Source organism: Mytilus galloprovincialis, chromosome 3 (assembly GCF_965363235.1).
Source record: "Mytilus galloprovincialis chromosome 3, xbMytGall1.hap1.1, whole genome shotgun sequence".
Classification (NCBI taxonomy): Eukaryota; Metazoa; Mollusca; class Bivalvia; order Mytilida; family Mytilidae; genus Mytilus; species Mytilus galloprovincialis.
Genome location: NC_134840.1, coordinates 100,064,260 through 100,085,493, shown reverse-complemented (window position 1 = coordinate 100,085,493; position 21,234 = coordinate 100,064,260). Strand labels below are relative to the sequence as shown.

The window sequence follows — 21,234 nt, the reverse complement described above, 5'->3', positions numbered from 1 at the left end:
CATTGTTGATTTTTAATAATGGGACTGGTAATTCCCCTTTGCATTTTTCATCAGAAACAAATATATATTGAAATGTATCTTATGACAACTCTTTTTTTTTAATTTAAATGTTGAAGACAACAATCATGGCATTGAAAAAATAACATTTTGCATTGTTTTGCCTAATATTACATTTTCTGCAAATAGAAAGGGGTGGTAACATAAAATTTGATAAATGATCCACTAATTCAATAGTTATCAAAGGTACCAGGATTATAATTTAATACGCCAGACGCGCGTTTCGTCTACATAAGACTCATCAGTGACGCTCAGATCAAAACAGTTAAAATGCCAAACAAATACAAAGTTGAAGAGCATTGAGGACAAATGAGCATATAATGTTTTTATTGACAGTAACAAGATTGCATGGTAATCTTTTGAAAAGCAAATAAAATGCTTCCCATAATGCATCATTAACATAAACAAACATGGCAGTACTCTGACCAATCAAATTATAACAAAAATATAAACAATTGTGTTATAGAACTTTCTTAAATCTTCAATGTAATAAGTTGTTAAGGGAAATAACCAAAAGAAGGATTGCCGTGATAAAGCCTTTTTGTGTTCATGTGGCGTAAAGTTAACACCAATCAAAACCAAAGACGGGCATGTTCCCTTTCACAATATATCTCTCCTCAACTTATCTATAATGAATGACATCAGAAAACAATTAAATCATTTCGTTAAAAGTTAAAAATCTTAAGACTCAAATATGAAATGATAAGCAAACTTAACGTAAAATATTCATAACAATGAAATCAGGGTCATTAAGAAGCATGAATGATTTCAGAGAAATGAATATTATCCAAAACAAATTGCTTCAATGTGTGATCACTTTTCTTTTAATTAAAAGCTATTTATGTTAAAAAATTATAAGAAAATTCTAGAACACAATTTGACTACTTTCAATACTCTACCATAATAATAACCATTCATACAAATGTATTACAATAAACATATTCTGAAAGCCTTACAACAGAATAACACAACATGTGATCATTGAAGCTCTGAACTGACAGTGAAATCTCGAAGTAAGAATAAGATGGCACAGACATACTATGACTATCACAAAGACTCTTTTGAAGGCAGTCTACTAAAATATTAATTAGAATTTGAAGAAATAAAAAATGAAAAATAGAACCTTTTGTAGTTCTTTAAATGAAAATCTGGTAGAATTTAAATTTTAAATTTAAAAAATAGAAGTATTTTTAAACTATCAAAGTGAAAAGCATTGTTTAAATCTTCACCAAATTTAAGTAAGCAAGATACCATCAGTAATATTTATTTATTTTGAAATGAGCTAAATATCACCATATGTATTTTATGTAAAACTAGCATACATGAATTTGTGAAAGCAGAGAATAGAATTTTTTCTCAGATTTAAGGAACCATAAAGTCACTTTTCCATACTTTACTTTAAAATACTTAAATTACATTTTGTATATCAGTCATGGATATTGTTTGAAATGCTTTGTTTAATAATAAACTCATTATAGATACCAGGATTAAAATTAAGTTCATACACAATTCTTATATACAAAAAAAAACTCATAAAAAAAGATTTAAAGGGCCAAATAAAGAAAGAAGAGTATTGAAGACCCCTAGGGAATTTATCCATTTCACTTTTTTACATTGAGTTCTGATACTTGTGAACAATATTCATATCAAAATATTTATTGATTATTATATTTTAGGAAGATAACATCATTTTCCCGATAAATAAATGTCAAGGACTTTTCCCTAAAAATATTTATCAAATTTTTATTTTAAGTGATGAAAAATCATATTTAACATCATGCAAATAAAACAGGAAAAGAATATTTTTAATTCAAGGATTTTATTATTTTTTTGTGTTGATGTAAGGAGAAATAATTTAATTTCATATCTTTACATTATCTGATGACTGAACAAATTAACATTACAATTTCAAGAAGCGACCTTTAAAAGCTTAGAATAGATTTACTTTGCTTACATTGAAAACTATTCTTCATTTTGATGGCAAACATTCTGACATTTTAACACATTTTGTATATAACATAAGAGGAAAATAAAAACGTTGGGTCCAAATGTTAAGAGCATCAGTATTGTTTAATTTTCAAGATGTACAATTTATATGAGAATGTACTTTTATATCGAATAATACTTATATACTGTAAAATCATTGGTATATCTAAGTAATAGAATTAAAATTGTAAATACATCTATTTCTTACGTCATGTGAACATCTTTAATGTTATGTAAATTCAATGCATTAATTTGTCAATGTTAAGTCCTATAAAATCAATTTTACGAAGCAATTGTCAAAAAAAAATTGTGGAATACTGAAAAAAATGAATTTAAAGTGAAAACGAAGTTAGATTGAAAAATGTTTAAAGAGAAAAGTTAAAATGGCTCCATATTCCCTACAACAGGGATTATTCATTACACTAAAAAATAGAAATAATGTGTTCCCAGATTGAGAAAAATGTGTACAGCATAAGCATGAGAAGATAACAATTTTCATTTATAGAACATTTCAAAATCCCTTCTGACATGTTGAAAATGTTTCAAACAATAAAAATTCTCAGGTTTTACAATTTTTTTTTCTCTCATTACGACTGTTGGTGCTGCCACTTGTCAACAAAATCAAGTGTGTACAGAATAACTTTTGGCTATAAACTTGTTCTCAAAACAATGCGCATCATAGCTCCAGAAATGTAAAAAGATTATATATCTAAAAAGACTATACTTGAGATATAATTCTTAAAATATTGTAATAATACAAATATAAAAAAAAGATCTACAATTCAGATTCACTGGGATGTCAACAACCATTTAAGTACAAACAAGCCTATGTTGAGGGTCAGGCATTCTACTACACAACCATACAAAAGATATCAAAACAACATCATAATCTTGTGAGAACAAACATTGCGGATCACAATACAACCATAACACATTGCCCGAGATCTATCACAAATCATACTTTCACAGAGTATTAATCTTTTATATTGCAGAATCTGGAGATCCTCCATTTTAACTATCTGAAATGACAACAGGTCACATGGTAAATGTACAAAATCATGTGATATGTAGATGATAGCACTTAGTGTCACATGACAAATGAAAAAACTATACAGATCATGTGATTCATGTTTCTTAAAATGATTATCTATGTCTCAGATGTTATAGCACTGATCGTCATATTATGAATATGATTTTGAGAATATTCTTTAAAAATTATTTTTCATATTTGCTTATGATCCTTTTATACACAATTCTCAGACAAAACAAATACCTTTTCATCTACACTTCTTTAAAACTCTCCTATAAAAAACATTTTGATTTCCAGTAGCACATTATTTGAGAGTAATAGAGATTTTGTTATTTAGACAACAAACACTTTAACTAGTATTTAAATAAATTGTGAAACTCTTCTTTTAAAACAAGTCTGTGTATCCTTAGGGGAGGCATTCAAAATCCAAGTTCTCAATTAATTTAAAGAGTAATAAACCTTATAATACCCCTAAAATTTCAATTTTTGCAGTCGTATAAAAATCTGAACTTAACATTTCAATTTCAAAACATGATCTGAACTGTTTTAAACAAACTGTAACACAGTTTGTTTGATTTTTAACAAGGTGGAAGTAACTCTTCCCATTAAAAATAATAAATGTTTTTTCCCTAAATTAAATATACAATTAATGTAAACATAATTACTATGAACAAAAACAAAAAAAAGATCTGTTATAAAGCATATTAGCACTTTTCTACAAACAAAATAATCACAGAATTTAGCTACTATTTCCTAAATCAGAATTAAGCAATACTTTCAAATGCTTTATTGGAGAGAAAAATTTGAATCCCACAAAATTCAATGTTTTAACAGTATTTTCATATTGACATAAAAAATCTACGTTATTTATGTAAGTATACATCGCATATGTTTTAAGAATCAAAGAAAAGTATTGCTAAATTCTGATTGAAAAAAGAGGTAGAAGTATATAATCTATAATAAACAACCATACATAATGCTTCAATATCAATCGAAAGACATAAACACAAATTGCAAAATGAAACAAAACATGTGCATCCTATTTTGTAATACACTATTTCTATTTGATGTAGAATAGCTTGCTATTACAACTAACCATGCTAACAGCACTGAATTGAACATTAAGGTGGTACCCAACACGTTCACTAAAATTAATTTGGCTCCTTTAATTTTCATAAAATTTTGACAAAGTATTTACTTTGACCCTTTAACAAAAATATAAAAATTTAAAAAACTTTGAACCAACAATTTTGATCATTGAGAAGCTTAATATTCCTTTTACAACACAACGTAATTAAAACGTTTAGCTGACTTTACAGAGTTATGTCCCTGTAGTGTTAGGTACCACCTTAAGTAAACATTTATAAGTGCATAACCTTTCAAACAAATGCCTTGCAATATACAACTGTATCCTTGCCAGAATTTATCTCTATTTTTCATTGCTTATAGTGCAGTCAGACATTTCTAATATTTTCTAAAGAGCCAGCAGCTTTAATAATATGCTGAAAAAAATCTTTTTTCTTTTATTTTTAATGAAACCTTAATATTTTAATTTCAAAAACAATTTTGGCATTGGTTAAAATGACAGAAAGACTTGAGTAGAAATGTGCTGGGTGCTACAAAACTGTTGATAAGTGAAAAATTTAAAGAAGATCAACATGTTTTAAATATCATGAATATGGGGAATAAAATTCAAAGTTTTACAAGTAATATCTTTATGAAGTATTTTTAATTGCTTGGTCAGTTGCTGTGGCATTTACAAATACATTTTCTTTTCATACAAAACATACAAATAGAAGAGGACTAGGCCTATACCAGAATGACTCATAAATTTGATATAAAATAATACAGATCTCTCAAAATAATGCTTAAAATCACTTTTACAGATCTTAATACATTGTAAATGCACGAGTTAAACTGAACACATGGTGTGAACATATGTCTTGCAGTTTAAGGCAAGACTGGCTCAAATCAGTTTTATCACATTTGAATTGTGATCACATATGAAAACAGAAATGGTCCACCATTATTATTGAGCCCTGGGTGAGGAAGGTTCTCTTGGACTTGTATTGGTGGACGCCATTTTGTAGCGACGACGTCTGCAAAATAAAATAAAAACATGCAATAAGCAAAACATCAAAAGCAAAGCTATACAAAATATATAAAGGAGAGACACATGAGGTTACCATGGTTACATTGAAATTATCATAATTACTGTGGATTCGTTAACCAATTTTCAGAATTCTGGAATATTTAATCATTTTTTACAAATTTTCAAAGAAGTCTTTTTAAAACATGTATTTTGTTGAATACTTAGATTCATGATACACCACATATATAAAATTCATTATGATAAATTCACCATAATTACTAATGAATCCACAGTAATTATTGAATGGGGTTGCCGCTTTTACTTTTTGGGGGTTGGGGGTAGCTGATAGAAAGGCATAAAATAATCCCTATTCAATATCTCTTTTTCAAAATAAAAGGACACAGTGCAACTAATTAATAAATAGAAAAAAGTAGAAATATATAACCACACTTACGATAATACTTACAAAGATTCAGTCGAGCTATTATATGAAATAAATTATATACGTAACATGCAGTATATATATGGAATAACTAAAAATAAATGAAATTTATACATGAAATAGATACAATGTTAACAGGTTTACCTATATGTTCTTGATGTAATTAAAAAATATAAGAATGTAAATCACAGTGATTAAAAATTGTTTTCTTATCTACCAAGTTTTGCAGTATTTGTTTTTAGTGTTTTGCACTGGATTCACCACTCTACACCATAATTTCAAATCACTTACAACAATGTACAACATGTTTGTACCATTTTTACAAGTATTTAAAATTACACTGAAACATTTATCATTTTATGATGGCTACGGTAATTGTCTCCCTTAAAAATTTCAGAGTGTATCGTTCCAGTTATGTCCCCTTGGTATTTTTCAAATCTTTTCTACTAGGACTGATATTTGTCAAATTTAAGAGGAAGATTCTGCTAAATTATAATTTCTACCTTTTCAAATAGTTCATGTGTTGTTTACTGCAAGACTCCTTGTTTCTATTGTTTAATGTGCAGTTTTACATGCCACCCAACAGTATCTGAAAAGTGGCGGTCCAAAGGTTATGACTTCCAAAATTCACTAAAATGTGAAGGGCGAACACTTGTAAATCAGGTAGTTCGCAATAAAAATAATTTTGAGACCAACATATTTTCTTAAATGACCACCAGGGGAAAAGTAGTCATTACATATGCTGGAAAGCCATTGGGACAAGGTAAAAAAACATTTAATGAATTAGTAAAGTCCAATCAGAGTGAACGATAGGAAAAGGAGAAGGAATAGCAAGTTTTTTATCCTTTATCTTACCTCGCTAATACTGCAGCATTTTTTGGCGCATGGCCAGGTGGTGGTTTAGGAAGACGATCAGCATCTGGTGGGTTGGGTGATAAACTTGACAGCTTGTCTTTAACATCTTCTAAATCTTTCGTTGTGCGATCCAATCGTGATGCAGATGAGGAACGTTTGAGTTTAACCGAATTTGAACGCTTTTGATCTGCTGGCTTATCAGCTCTACTTAATCTTTCATTTGATGAATCACTTTTTAATTTTTCTTTGGATTCACTTTCTTTTGAATCTTTTTTATTTGATGTTTTTGATGAAGATATCCTAAGTTGTTCCTTTACTAATTTACTTGGATCTTCCAGTATAGGAGACATGGTATTCCTGACTAATTTACCGTCTTTTACCCCAAAATGAAGTTTATTGTGTTTTCTAACTTTCCCCCGTTGTGATTCAGATTTAAGACTAGAGATTACAGGCTTTGTTTCCTTTTTGTCTTTGTTTATTGCCTTATCGTCATGATGAGAACTATGTGAACTTTGTCGATCGGAATCAAGATTGTCTAAATCTATCTTAGCTCCACTATCAAATAAATGTTTCGCTGATTCAAAGTCATCTAAATCTAAATGATCATCCATTTCCATGATATTTATCGTCTGATTAGAAGACTTAAATTCATCTAAATTTAATTTTATTTCAATTGCAGGTTTCTTAGGTATCACAGGTTTAACTACCTTTGCCGGCAGTTCAACCTTTTTATGGACTAACTTTTCAGAAAGTTCTGTATTTTTCTTCATGACTTTTTCTAATGATTCATCTGTTTTGTTGACTAAATTTTCAACTGAGCCACTCTTTTTACTGTTGACTTTATTTAACAACTCACTATTCTTACTCACAGCTTTTTCTAATGACTCAGTATTTTTACTAACGGTTATTTTCCTACTTTCATTATCTTGTTGTATTACAGGGAGTTGTCTTCTCTTTGGCGATGATGGGAGGCTATTTATAATTTCTAGACTAGTGGGTATGTGTAACTGTGGTCCAGGATTTGACAAGAGATTTGATAACGGTGACTGATATGATACATCAGTCACATGACCAACTTTGTCTGTCGGCACATTATCGTCTAAACATCTTAAAATAGAATCGGAAGTTTTATCAGTAATATGAATTCCACTATCATTATCACTAGTTTTCACTGGTTTTAAAGTGTCTGTAATATCAAGTTTGACTGGATTAATTGTTTTATCAACAGATATTTTTGGTTTTGTACTAGGCTCCGAATGTTTACCTATAGAATTGAAATCTAAAATCGTACCGTAAGGATTAGAGGTAATTTGATCGGGTTGATCTATTGCACTTTTGTGTCGAGGAGGGGCAGTGATTTGTTGACTAGGTTTAATCTCAGGTTTTGGATCTACTGTATCAATGTCCGTTTGAGCAATGTCAGGCTTATCATTGTCAAACTTTACAATAGAAAACTTATCACTTTCCTCCAGTAATCCCTTCATTATATTGTCTATTTTATCTAATTTATTCCCTTCACTTTCTGATCGTTTCATTTTAACACCTGAATTTTCTTCCCGTTTAGTTCCTTTTTTTGCTGGTGAACTGTCCCTTTTTGATTGTGGCGTTGGTGGCTTACCATACGGACCCACTTTAAACTGGCCTAAGGAAGGTAATAAACCCTCTTTGAATGCCAGAGGTGATGACCTTCCTCCTTGTTTTAATAACGACATTAAAGTGTTTTTGTCTTTCAGAGCTCCTTTGCCGGGACTAGATTTCAATAAATGTCTATCACCAATATGTCCCAATGATGAACTAGTTTTCATATGAGAATCTTTTCTTTTACTTTGACTATCGCTTTCATTTAATTCGTCATCTAAGAAATTCAGAGATCCTTTAAGAAAATCATTATCATCCTGTAACACAAGAGAATTACGTAAAGCATTATCTGGACGCCATTCTTCCTCATCCCCTAAAGTGTTCATTCTATGTTTAGACAACTTTTTGGCTTTAGCATTATTATCACCTTCACTCTCATCATTAGAACTATCAGAGCTAGAACCAAAGGCTGACTGCCATTGACTAGCTACTGTTAATGGGGCTGCTCGGGTAGCATTCTCATCAAGGACACCATCATGTGTTTTATCTTCTGTTTCCATGACAGCAAAAGTAATGCCTGCCTTACTAATATGATCAATCCCAGAATCCCTTCTTTTACCTACAGTTTCATCCCTATGTCTATCATTATCATCAACATCTACATCTTTTTCAGGCATGATCATAACTTTTTTGGCTGGTGTTATTTTCGGAACAATCTCTCTATTATCTTGTGTAATTTCAACATCCTGCTTTTGTTCCTCAACTTTGACTTCAGTTTTCATAATCTTATTCAACCGTTCAGCCAGTATATCAATATTAGTTTCAGGTTTGGCAATATTTTCAACGGTTTCTTCTTTAACTAATTCTTCCACTTGATGTTTTTCCTGTATCTCCAGTACGCCTCTCGGTTCCTGGTTTTCCATAATGCCATGTTCTTCACGTAGTTTGTTATCAATATTTTTACTATCGATGATATAATCTTTCATCTTCTTGTCCTCGACCTCATCCTGACTGAGATTTTCATCCATGGCTTCTGTTGCCCCATGTCCTGGTGTGTGAGGTCCTCCTGGCTGAAGCCTAAAATGAAAGATACAATGAAAATTTATATTTGTATATCTATTCTAAAGTTTCATTTGGACCATCAATTTTGGATTTATTTTAATTTGTTAATCATGTCAACACTAAATATTGTGGTTCTGATGATATATACCTTTTAAACATTGCATATATTTTGACTGATTGAAGATTGTCTATTGGTTATTTGTGTTATTGGGTTGCTGTCTCATTGACATATGCACAAAGATTTTTTTTTTTTAAATGTTTTAAAAGAGCTGTTCTTGAGATCCAGGAAAGGCATTTCAAAATGTCATCTTTTGATGGGAGTTTTTGTACAATGAAGTATTAGAATAATTTTATAGTTGACACTACAGCTTTTTTTTTCTACCCAATTTTCAAAGTGCATTCTTTGGGTATCATATATGTTTTAATAGAATGGCCTAAAGACTCAGGAATGAAAACTGTATTTATAGAGGGTTGCCTAGTCAATATCTTTAAATGGACCAATAAGATATAGATATTATAGTGCTATATGATCAAACAAAAATGTTTAAAACAATTTGTAGCCTTGCTCAAATTTTGGGTGCCATTGGTTAATGGACCCCGGCAAATTTCCATCCATTTTAAAGTACAGAACATGGGTACTTGGTTCATTAATATGGCTTCAAAAAATGTCAGCCATGAGCTGAACTAAATTACACAAACAAACAATTATTACTTCATGATTGAAAATACATGTATACAATGGTAGTCAATAAATAATAATGGCACTAACGCACTTACAACTTATTAAATAAAACGTCAGTCAATAAAAAATCAAATATATATATATGTACCCCTGTCCATGTGTCTGTTTAATTCCTATCGGAGGTGACGTTGTTATCGTGGTAGCTACAGAACCATCAGAGTAGATCTTTTCCCAGTCGTAAGCATCCGATTCTTTAATTCCTTTACGTTTTATACACTGATCAAGTAATGTGTGTAACATCTGGTAGTCAGGTTTGTCAAAGTATTCTAACTTACAAATGTGTTCAAGAAATGTGGCAAATTCATTCGGCATGTTTTTCAAAAGTGACGAGTGATCATATTTATCTTTCATTATGCCGACTTGTTCTTTGTCTTTGATCTTCCTCCACGGTAACTGGCCAGATAGAAATTCTACTAGCATGTAAAACAGTGACCATAAATCATCATGGCGGCCCATCTCCTGCAAATAAGAAAACAAAAAATTAAAGGTTTTTTTTGATTGTTTGATGCAGTTACTTTTCATTTTGATAGACAACTGGTTTTGGTGCTGACAATTATCCATAGCAATGTATTAACTTAAAACCATAATCAGTTGATCCTTCATATTTGGTGTTTTATACAGCTACATATGTTTTGTTTTAGCTAAAGGTCCTTCTAACATAAATACAATAACTAATTTAAGGAGGTAGACCTAGGTTAAGGGAGATAACTCATAAAATCATCAGTATGTTTGTGTCAACCACTTTCATAAATATATTCTAAGCTTCTAGGTAACATAGATTATTTCCACTCTGTTTCAGATAAATGCTTAAAATACATTGATGAAACTTGACTTTTACAAACGCATTACTGATTTAATGAGTTATCTCCCTGAACCAAGGTCTACCCCCTTAAAGGCACTGTTTCTCCTATTCTTTTTTGTTCTTTTAAAATATCTAAGTACTGATTTTCTACACATTTTCACTATTTGTTTGAAATGTAAAGATTCTTTTTATAAGTCAGAATATGATAAACACAATTTTTTTTAATTGTTTTTAAAATGTGATTTTTTTTAATTTTTACTAGTGAAGTGTTCTAAATTAATTTACAAGCATTTCAAATTCTACTTGACAATGCTTGATGATGGAATACCATTTTTTTAATTTAAATACTACAAATTAACTATCATCCATGATTTGAAATAACTGTATTTCACCAAATGTTTTTAACTTGTGACAATTTTTACTCCTGAATTTCTGTACAAATACGGATTATTGACTACTGATTACGGTAGGTTCACAAAAGCAAAGCCAACAGATTTAATTTTTTTGTACCTTATTTTTGTGAGCATTAACAGAAGCATATCGGACAGTTCCCCTGAATCCTGCTGCTGTCCTAGGAGGTCGTACTTCTCCAGTGGCTGTCGTATACTGTCGAGCTAGGCCAAAATCTAACATAAACACTTTCTTACAATCTTTCTGGAGTCTTCCCATTGCAAAATTGGACTGTAAATTAAAATGTACTAATCAATGTATATATAGTAGTAATAAAATCAAAACAGTTATGATTCTTCTAAAGTAAAAGCTGTCTAAACTGTGTCTTGAAAACACAAGTAAAACTACAATATTACTATATAAAATATTCCTTCAAAAGCATCTGTTTTCATCTCCTGTTTAAATTAAAATTACCCTGGAACTCTCATTATTCAAACAAATTTAAACCCCTGTTTGTGAGTCATCATGAATTGGTTTATTGTTATGGTATATCTGTTTTACAGGTGATGATGGATATGTTCCAACACTATTGGTGTAAAATGAGGAACAGAATCTGCTTACCTTTCAAGAGCACCTGAGATCTCAACAATATTATGATTAGGTAAGTGTTGCTAAGTCTATAGTTTTCTATGATATGTTTTGTGTACTTTTGTTTGTATTTTCAGATTTGTTTTCCAAGTTTTGCCATTGCATTGTTAGACTTATGAGTTGTATGACCCCTCTGGTATCTTTCATCTCTCTTCTATTAAGGAGGTACCTAACACTACAGGGAGATAACTCTGTAAATTCAGCTAAACGTTTTAATTACGTTGTGTTGTAAAAAGAATATTAAGCTTCTCAATGATCAAAATTAGTGTTTGTCAAACTGCTATATAACCAGTGTAGTTTTTCTGACAAAACGGTTGGTTCAAAATTTTTGAAATTTTTATATTTTTGTTAAAGGGTCAAAGTTAATACTTTGTCAAAATTTTATCAAAATTGAACGAACCAAATAAATTTTTGTTAAAGTGTTAGGTACCACCTTAAGAATATCTATTTTTTAAGATTGACAGTATGTTTAGGCTTTAATGTCATGATCTAAACCAAGATTTAGATTAAAAAATTTCCCTGTGTTCACCTATCCCTTTAGAAAGTGAACTTTAAACTTACTGGTTTGACATCTCTATGAAGGAAACCAACTTCATGTATAGACTCTATTGCCTTTAACATCTGTGCTCCCAGTCTCAGTGTAGTACTCAGTGAGAAACATCCACGAGATTGACTCCGTCTCAGCTCCGCTAAGTTCTTTCCTTGTAATGTCATAACTACATAGTTGTATTTGTCATTCCTACCACAGCCAATAAACCGACAAACATGATCACGTCCTGTAAATAAAACAGCACAATGTTCTCATTTATTTTTGTTAATTAAGTCCACTTAAGAATTAATTCTGTGACACTATAGTATATATATATAAGCTACTAGCTTATTACAATCATTGATCTTAAGAATAACACCCTTTAGTTGTGACATTTTAAATAATCTCTGGAGTAACTTAATACAGCATTGTTCTTCAAAACTTTTTTTCAAGACAGTTTTCAGCTTTCAACCAGATAAGATAAGTCTCTGTGTGAGTTGGTTTTTTCGTTTGGTCTAACAAGCACTGTCAAACGGATTATTACAATTTAATCTTATGTTGTGCAGTTATACCACTGTTTCAAGCTTTGGGAAAGATAAGTTCTAGTGTAAATGTTCAACACTGCCATGTTTTGTTTGTAACTGTCCATTGTCTAACTGTAAATTAAATGGCTGCTGTCCGTCATAATCTAATTTTCCTTTAACATGTTTAATATTTATCATAAATCAGGATATTGTTTTTTTTTCTTTGGATACATGAATGTTTATCATATCAGGCCTTCCAATAGTTTACGGTATTGCTATTACTAATTGACCTTAATATATAGTTACTATAATAATACATCCACATCTTACAGATAAATTTAACTACACTTAAGGAAAGCACATAATTTTGAAACAATAAACTGGCTTTGAAGTAACTGAAGAATGTAATAATTTGTCAGTCATCAATGATGGGTTTGTCTTTTAAACGTCATTGTTTTCTTACCCTGAAGCTTTTTTAATACAGCAACTTCCATTTTAAGGACTTGTTTTGCCTGTTGAGAAGATTCCAGTTTAAGGGCCACCGACTCTTTAGTAATCAGATCAGTTCCTTCGTAGATCTCTCCAAACCCACCACCACCAATCTTTTTGGTCTGGAAAAAAAAATATCATATTTGGTTCAGTTATCTCCCCTAACTAATGACTCTTCTTCATCAACAACAATCTTCTTACATGGCAAAAATAATATTTACCTTATAATCATTGATAATGTGGATTCTCTTATTTTTGTTTGTATCATTTTTGTAAATTTATTTAAAAACATATTTTTTGTAACTTTGAACTTTGGACATAATGGACAAATCTTTTGTACTTTTTGATAATTTCTGGATACAAACTTTGTTTCGATTATTTAAAATACCTACACATTCTTGACACTTTGACTTATTTAATTGCCTTAGGAACATTAAACAATACAGAAGCACATGAACATTTTTTTGGCTGAACTCATGTAATTAGTAGACATGCATGACATGGTAGATATTCCAAAATCATTTAACCAGTACTTTTACCATGTTAATTACTTTATTTAGAATCTAAGGATGATGAATACTAACCACTTTCCATCTTTCTTTGATGACCACACCTGGAACAAGTAGATCTTCAGTGGTCATTTTGTCCCTACTGTTACACCTAAAGGTGTATTTAACCCATTTTTAAGATTTTGTGGACCTGAAAATAAAATACAATGTTACTCAAAATATGTTAAAATTCATAACTTTAACTCACTGTAGTTACCTAAAGATGTGGCAGTTTGTTCAGCACTTTGCACATAATGTTTTCTTTACACGAAAATAAGGTTTGGTATGATTTCAAATAAAATTAACTATCCACAAGAGACCAATTGAGGTAGATTTTAATATGTCATTGCATATTACATCAATTATTCAAATCCTATATATCATCTGAAAATCGGTTGTGTATAGTTTTTATTCTATATCAGATTTAGTATCTTCTTTATCATGTTTATTCTTCTGTATATATATATATATACTGCTGCAAAAATATCAGTGAATTTTGGAGTTGCATAAACTCTGTTCATCATGTTCATTAAATATATATGAATTTAAGAACATAATTTTTTCTTTCAGTTTTAAATTTACATCAAACATGTTTAAGACATGTAAGATATCAAACTGAATGCATTATAAATGTAAAATAGCTTAAAATTTCAACCTAATATTTATTTAGTCTAAACAATTTTTGTAATGCAAAGATTGTTTAATGATTATTTTTTTTAAATAAAATTAAGCATTTATTTCTAAATTAAATAATTTTTGTGTAAATTGTTCTGATTTTTTATTCTCAGTATGACTTAAACCTACTGAAATGAAAATTTATTACATAAAATGATTCTAAGGTGCAGCTGATCAACATGATTAAAGTGAAGAGATAAACAATAAAATGACAAATCAGATTATCAAGAAAAAGTTTTTGTTTGATGTTGCCTACATCATGTACATACCCGTGCCTTGTAGAGCATGTAGAGTTTTGTACATGATGGTACGTAGGGATTTTTTATACCAATAATATAAACAAATAAGATACATGTTTTCGACAAAAATCTAATTGACAAATTGACATTAGAGCTTTAAACTAAATAAACTTTGAAACCATGTATGTCATATTTTTTTTGGGGTAGGCTGCTTTTTCGATGGGTAATTAGTACATGCAGACAACATCAAACAACCTTTATTCCATTAAATAGGCCTTGTGCTATAAATGTAAAGTTCTTTCTTCTTGTACTGATGGGTTGTTGGTAATTTGTCAAATCTTTTGTGGTGTCTAAAATTCTAATTTTATAAATGCTTCTTGTCCCCATCTCAGTCTTCCTCTGTACGTTTTAAGCTAAGTCATCATGGTCATAGTATTTTTCATCATTATGCAAATTTGTAATGTCCACAAGCTATTATAAGTACTTATCAGGACATTATCCAATTACTCATGAAGACAAATATTGAGAATCAATCTATAAATAAATCTGTCCATTGACATTAGAATCAATAATTGTTAATTTAGAACACCTGAAGAAATGGATCAATAATTAGTCATCATTTGATTCCAGTCTACACTGGCTGTGACGACCAATATTACATAATTAATATACTAGTCTGATTTGACTTATTGTGGTGTCCCTTAGTTTATTGATGAATAATAAAGAAAATAAGATCATGATCATGATGGTTATTTCATTTGTATTTACAGTTGAAGATTTTTTTTAAATATTGATTGGTATTTAATTTTGTCCTGATTGCAAATTCATATAGTACAATTATGACACACAGATGCATGCACAAATATATACAATGTACACATATATCATCTCTTGTAATACATTATTAATTAACATGATTAATGTTAGGTTGCTGTCATAATCATGTTAACATCCCTTAACATATTTAAGGCTTTTAAACATTGTCAGTATGTATATTACATGTAAAGAAATTTATCCTGTTGAACTTACTTTAAATAAAGCTAATACTAACAATGACCACTGCCCTTTCCTCGATCTTGATATCTATATCACTAACAGAAAGCTGAATACTAAAATTTATGATAAAAGAGATGATTTTTCATTTCCTATCGTTAATTATCCATTTTTAGATGGTGACGTTCCCTTGTCACCATCTTACGGTGTTTATATATCTCAACTTGTACGATTCGCTCGTGTATGTAACAATGTTTTAGATTTTAACGAGAGAAATTTATGTATTACTGAAAAATTATTACACCAGGGTTTTCGATATCACAAACTAGTCAAAACATTTACTAAATTTTATCATCGGTATAAGGACATCATTCGTAAATATAGCTCAACATGCAGCCTTCTTATACGTTCAGGTATTTCACATCCAATTTTTTATGGAAATATTCTTTATAAAGCACAAAGGTGTCAGTATTCACCTCAAAAACTAACAAAACCTTTGAACAGACTTATTAAGAAGGGATATAGTTAAGATACTGTTGTCAGGTCATTAAAGATTGCATATTTTGGCGTTAATATTGATTCACTTATAGGGTCTTTGCATCGGAACTAAACACATTTATTCTAATAGGAATATTTTGAACTTTTGTACTTCGAAGCGGACCTATAGTAGACGCTCAAAATGTCGCCATTTTGATTTGATGAACAAAAACGTTATAGAAAAATCAACAGTTTGTCAATAAAAGAAGAACAGAAACATTTAAACTTACTTTTAGAATGTTTTTGTTTAATTTCCTAGCGAACAACACCAACAAAAATGTCCATTTTGATCTTTGGTGTTGTTCAAAATTCATCTGACGTTGCAATTTCAATTGTGACGTCAATCACGTGCAGCCCATGTTCTATTCGAATTAGAACATGGCTTTGTACCCAAAGCTAAAGAAGAACATCATATTAGAATTACATTTTTACCTGAGTTTTCCTGTAAAATGAATGTGCTCAAATGTAATCAAAAGCTGCACGCAAACATTTTAATCCCCAAATGCGCGCAAACGTAGTGGGCCCATAATAACAAATCTATAATTATAAGAATCGATCTGTTTTTAATGACACTCTGGTTGGTCTTTGAATATTATTTTTAAAATATTAATTATAGTTATTGATATAATGGAATATATATATATATATATATATATATATTTTTTAGATAATTATCAAATAAATTTTTTTTTACAAACAAGTGAGAAAAACAATACAAAATTAAAACAGTTTAAGTTCTTAAAATAAATGATCATGAATATCATGAATATAAATATTAACCCTTTCAACGCTACACAAAAAAATAGAAAAATGGCTGCTGCTGCTGCATTTTTTGTGTGTTCATTCATTAGAACAGTATATGGACCATAATTTGGTATTCGGCCTTTGGTTTCTTTTTGTATCCTTTTTTATAAGTTCTAAAACTTTAAATTTTATTCTGTGGGTTGTGTTGGTGTTAGAATAGTATTAATGGAACAATTGAATTTTTCAAGAAAAAAATAATACATTTTGATTCACCGTTTACATGACAGGAAACCAAACAGGAAACCAATCTTTATTTTCTTTATTTTGTACAATATATTTCAAAAGACATAAATGAACACCATTACTAGTGTTACTTGCTTCATGTTAATATTTCAAATTTATTTTCAATGTTTAATTAAAGTTTTTTTTAAACGCGACAGGAAACCATAAGAAACCAAAAGCATTTTTTTAGTTTTATTTTATTGCAAAATCTGCTTAAAATAGTCTGAATAGTATACTTTTTCTTAAAATCCATCTTAAATGTAAAAGTATTATAAAACTCCTAAATATGTGCTTGTTTTGAAAACAATTAGTACAATTTATTCAGAAATTTCCATATTTTCTTCATTAATACAGGATACCATAATCGTTGTATCTTGATGTTTTAGCCAAAAAAATGTATTTATATTTGGTTTTGAAATTCCAGTTATATACAATTTATTCCAAATCATTGGCAATGTAAAATTCTTTAAATCCAGTAAAGAAAAAAACTTTTAACTTGGAATTAAAATCTTTAAAATAGGCACCATGTGATATTTGTGACCTGTACACCATCTACATGGTTTCCACATTTTAACCTACTTTAGTGGGCTAAAATCAATAAAGTACTTTCTTTCAAGTCATGCATGGAAAAGTTTACTTCTCCTTTGACAAGTTTATTGCGTTTCTGAAAAGTGTTTGCAGAACATGAATGAAAAAAAAATAATTAAAAATTGTGACAAAGATACCAACTTTGTACACTCCAAGTGTAATGGTATATTAACATGTATTTTTTATTAAGTTATCTTTATTCACCTAAAATATCCAGTAATATTTACTGCTGAAGCAAAATCAATCCAACGAGCATCGGCACAATGATAAGAGACGTAATGTCGATTGAATTTTCCAAGGACCCTTTACATCGTTATCAGGAAACAAAGTGTGTCATAACGTCTGTCAAATCTGCAATCGATTTTGTCAAGTCATTGGGCATTTATTTTCACACAAGATCGTATGTAACATTATGCACATAGGAAAAATAATAGACCCCCGGTGCAATCTCTTTGAAAATTGTATTTTCCTTTTTTAAACAAGACGAAACAAGTCTACAGATTATGTTTGCTAACATCCCGTTGGGAACAAAAACAATGTTTAGACCTAGTATTTCATACATCCGGCCGTAAGGGCATGATCACATGTTAGTCACATGTTTCACGTATGACCGGAAATGATTAGAACTTAACGACAAAAACAATTTTAATAAAAAAAAGGAAATAACTGGACTTCTGTTTCGTTTGAAATGTAACGCATAACGATAACGTCATTTTCTAACTTAATTATTATGAAGAACAAAACTAGAATGTAAATCATCTCTGATTTACCTGTTTGAATATCTCGAGAGAGTTCATATTTGCATATTGTTATAAAGAATTCTATTACAACAAAGCAGATTACATCATCTAAAATTTGCGTTACGAAATTGGAAACCAAAGTAACGCCAGTGTTCTTACACCTGCTACAGAAATACTTATAGTTCTCGGCATTTTCTTCTGACTATTCTTATTGGTAGATGTTCTTTATTATTTGAAAGCAAAAGTTACGAATTTGCCGGTGACGATTATCTATAAATCAGTCAGCGTTATGCACTTCGGAAGCAAAAAGTAACGCGAGAAACGACACAAAAATACTGTCGTATAATCTTTGAAATTTGTTAATTTCAATTTTTTTTCTAGGGAAGAGTAGCATACACTTGTATGTTGATAAAAATAAAGGCATCTTTAGATGTAGTTACAACTTTTCTTACAGTAATACACATTTTTATCACTTTTCTATCGTTGTAGGAAACGAGCCCAATAGCAAATTATGGTCCATATTCCTTTTCAGACTGCTGTATCTTTTTTTATTATAAGAGATACAGAGAAAGTTATTGCATGAAAAATGCTCAGGAGAGTATGAACTGTAATGTTAGGCAGTTATTTCAGTAAATTTTTTATCAGGTTACCTGCATTTTCAGGTAATTAACAGGTAAAAGGTGTAATTTATTACATTTGTGTTGAGTTTTGAATAAAAACTACTTTAGTCTTCATCTATTTTGTTGTTTTATCTGCCATATAATAAAGAAGACACCAATTGCTCGATTCCGTAGCATATTGCACCATACACAACGTATTATGTTATCGTGGCACAAATCAGTGGCTCCGTCCTCAAAATTTTCAGTCAACCTCCGTTTTCCCCCCTTTTTCTACGTCTCGTAATGATCGATCAAATCACATTTCCCACACGAATTGAATGTAATAAACACATTGAGATAACAAGAAACCTTTTAACTAATCCTCGTTGTCAGTTTCTCCATAGAAATGCTGAAATATTTCCATATTTACAGCTTCGTTTCCGATGTCCGCCATTTGTATTTGTCAAAATATTTGTTTTTATTTTCCTTCAATTTTCCTTCTACTGCATGATTTTACAATAAAAATTGCCGGGATTTCAAGCGCAAATGAGACCTTGTATATCCTCGATTCATACAAGGAAAAATTAGAGAGGATCCGAATGGTTTAAGAGTCCTTATGAAAAATCTGTTGTCATCGCGGCATATGCCGCGAATAGCAGTGGTGGACGGCGTATGTCATCGCGGCATATGCCGTGTATAGCGTTGAAAGGGTTAAATGCATCTAGTTTTAGACATACATGACATATGAAATTTTATCTTATTGCTTTAAATTGTGCATACACTCAAACTTATTTTTAGTTGTTTTACAATGTAGTTATTCATATTTTTTGTTTCTGTTTCGAATGTTATTACAAAATAACTTTCACAGTCAAATTTTTTAAGCATTTTACAATTATTCAAATTCAGTATAATTTTATTATTTTAATGCACACTTACGTTGAGTTCCTATTTTTTTTTTAACTAATACATTAAATACAAATAATTATTAATTATTTATAATATAATATAATAACTGATAATATTTCGTGTATCTTTCAGGTTTCATTTCCCAATCATATGACAGTATATTATAAAATCAGTTGCAGGTAATTAGCCTAGCTTACAAAGGCCAAATTGGCTACGCGACCCCACATGTGGAAACGCACTATCACTGCCTATTTACAACATGTACATAGTGTATGATTTCTAATGCATTAATAAATTTTAACATGTACATGTTGTTAAGGACAAGTAAGAATTCATTTCGATATACATGTACATATTCAAAACTTAAATTTCAAATATAAATAACCACAAAATAGATAGTCCAGGTTGACCATGATTTTAAGGTATATATTCTAAATTGTCTAATTGAAGGACTTGAGAATAGGTCTTTAAATAAGCAGAGAACCTGAGCCTTTGCTGAGTGAAAAAAACCATCATACAATTCGTGATTTAAGAATTCGATGTGTAAATTTTCAATTACATCTTCAATGATTTTGGGTGTTTACAGTCATTATCTGTCAGTCGACGTCTGCTGTGTAATTATTTTGTCTTAGTAACCATCTGCATGTCTTGTTCCGATCATTACATGCGTAATTTCAAGTAACCAAGGATAGTGTGAGTGTCAGACAGGAAGAAAACTTTCATGTGTTACCTTATTTATATTAAATTTGTATTTTTGTAGATGATAAAGGTAAAACATCCTTATTTATCACATCTTTTTGGCTGGTCACAAAACATTCCAATCCAAAAATCAACTTCCGGTGATATAATTAACACATAGAAAAAGTCCGAGAAATCCGATTTTCGACATTCTCGGAAGTTCTTTAGACTTGTCATAACTGTTACATAATGAACTTTTGAGATGCAGAGAACTTTATAAATTTTCTTGTAAACAAACTATTTACATAAGTTAAAAGACGGTAAAGTTAATCATTTTGAAAAAGCTTATTTTTTTTTATATTTGATGTACACATCCTGGGAATAAACCAGCTGACAAACCTGAGTCTGAGATAGAAAACTTTATTTTAATTAGGCATAAAAGCAGAGGCACTTGTTTCTATCAATGGGAAGACCCACTA

At 30.2% G+C, this 21,234-nt stretch overlaps 1 protein-coding gene across 1 annotated transcript; it reads right to left on the bottom strand.

The window, feature by feature from the left end:
* Positions 1–367: 367 nt before the first annotated feature.
* LOC143069526 (uncharacterized) lies at positions 368–20,929 on the bottom strand. Its single transcript, XM_076244205.1, has 8 exons — positions 20,808–20,929; positions 13,811–13,925; positions 13,201–13,348; positions 12,246–12,460; positions 11,157–11,327; positions 9,933–10,303; positions 6,463–9,117; positions 368–5,172 (listed from the first exon to the last, which is right to left on the bottom strand). The coding sequence occupies exons 2-8, from the start codon at positions 13,865–13,867 to the stop codon at positions 5,103–5,105; spliced, it is 3,687 nt and encodes a 1,228-aa protein (XP_076100320.1). The 5' UTR covers positions 13,868–13,925; positions 20,808–20,929; the 3' UTR covers positions 368–5,102.
* Between the last annotated feature and the right edge of the window lie 305 nt (positions 20,930–21,234).